Consider the following 945-nt stretch of genomic DNA (forward strand, 5'->3'; position numbering starts at 1 on the left):
ATTTGAGGCAGAGTAGGCTCCGGCAGTGCCTGGCGGGCAGAAGAAGGTAGGGGAGGTAAACGCGACGGAGAGGAGAGACAGGACTCAGGCGCGGGCAAGCCTACCGGGGGGGCAGCATCGGAGAGGCCGGGGGCGTGAGATAAGTCCAGAGCGGGCGTCGGGCCCACGGAAAGGGCGGAGGGGTTGGGCCCCCGAGGGGCAGGAACGGACGGAAGTAAGGTAGTTGACGAGCCGAGGAGGGGCGCCCCAAGTAGGGCCGGGGAAGGCAAGGAAAGCCTGCCCGGCACCGGACAGGCAAGGGGCGAGTCCTGCAGTAAGGTAGGCAACCGTAAGAGAGGGCCAGAGAAAAGGATGCGCAGAGAGAGGGGGCGCGCACCGGGTAGGCAGAAGACACAGTCGGATGAGGAGGATTCGCATAGACGAGGCGTAACAACGGCGAAGGAGGTCGCCGCTTCTGTGGAGAAGCAGAGGCTGGGTGGAGGCGAAGGTGAATGGCAAAGTAGCGACGAGCGAAGTTACCTGTGGCACGAGCCGAACTAGAGGCAACGCGGCGGAGTCTTGGGAACGAGGTAGAGAATATGAATGGTAGGTAAGAGAGTCGGCATGAGGCTGGAGGCTTACGTTTTCTGCTGTCGATGACTGCATTAGGTTATTTTCGTACTCTCTACTCGATTGCCGTGCGAGCGGCCCACCCGCCCTCCCACTAACAGCCAAATGGCTGATCGGAATTGTCTTTGAAGGGTTTGGGTACCGCGGGAGTGTGGTCGCAGACGCAATGGCCTTCCCCACAATAAGTTAGTAGTGAGTACGGATCACGCGATGACGTTTAAGCAATGAAATACGCTCAAAATACGGCATCGTCAAACATAGTTATTTTTCTACATTTCCATACCTACCAGCTATATATATATATATATATATATATATAATCCATTCAGCTGCGTC

The 945-nt window shown here is 56.6% G+C and overlaps 1 protein-coding gene across 1 annotated transcript in view; it reads right to left on the reverse strand.

Annotated features, from left to right (window-relative positions):
* VOLCADRAFT_89962 (uncharacterized protein) overlaps positions 1-945 on the reverse strand; it is a gene marked incomplete at both ends in the record, with an annotated part of 20141 nt that overhangs the window by 16846 nt on the left and 2350 nt on the right. The window contains one exon of the mRNA XM_002949648.1: positions 377-471. Coding sequence (XP_002949694.1) covers positions 377-471 — 95 coding nt within the window. The remainder of the gene's footprint in view (positions 1-376; positions 472-945) is intronic.

Source organism: Volvox carteri (assembly GCF_000143455.1).
Source record: "Volvox carteri f. nagariensis unplaced genomic scaffold VOLCAscaffold_15, whole genome shotgun sequence".
Lineage (NCBI taxonomy): Eukaryota > Viridiplantae > Chlorophyta > Chlorophyceae > Chlamydomonadales > Volvocaceae > Volvox > Volvox carteri.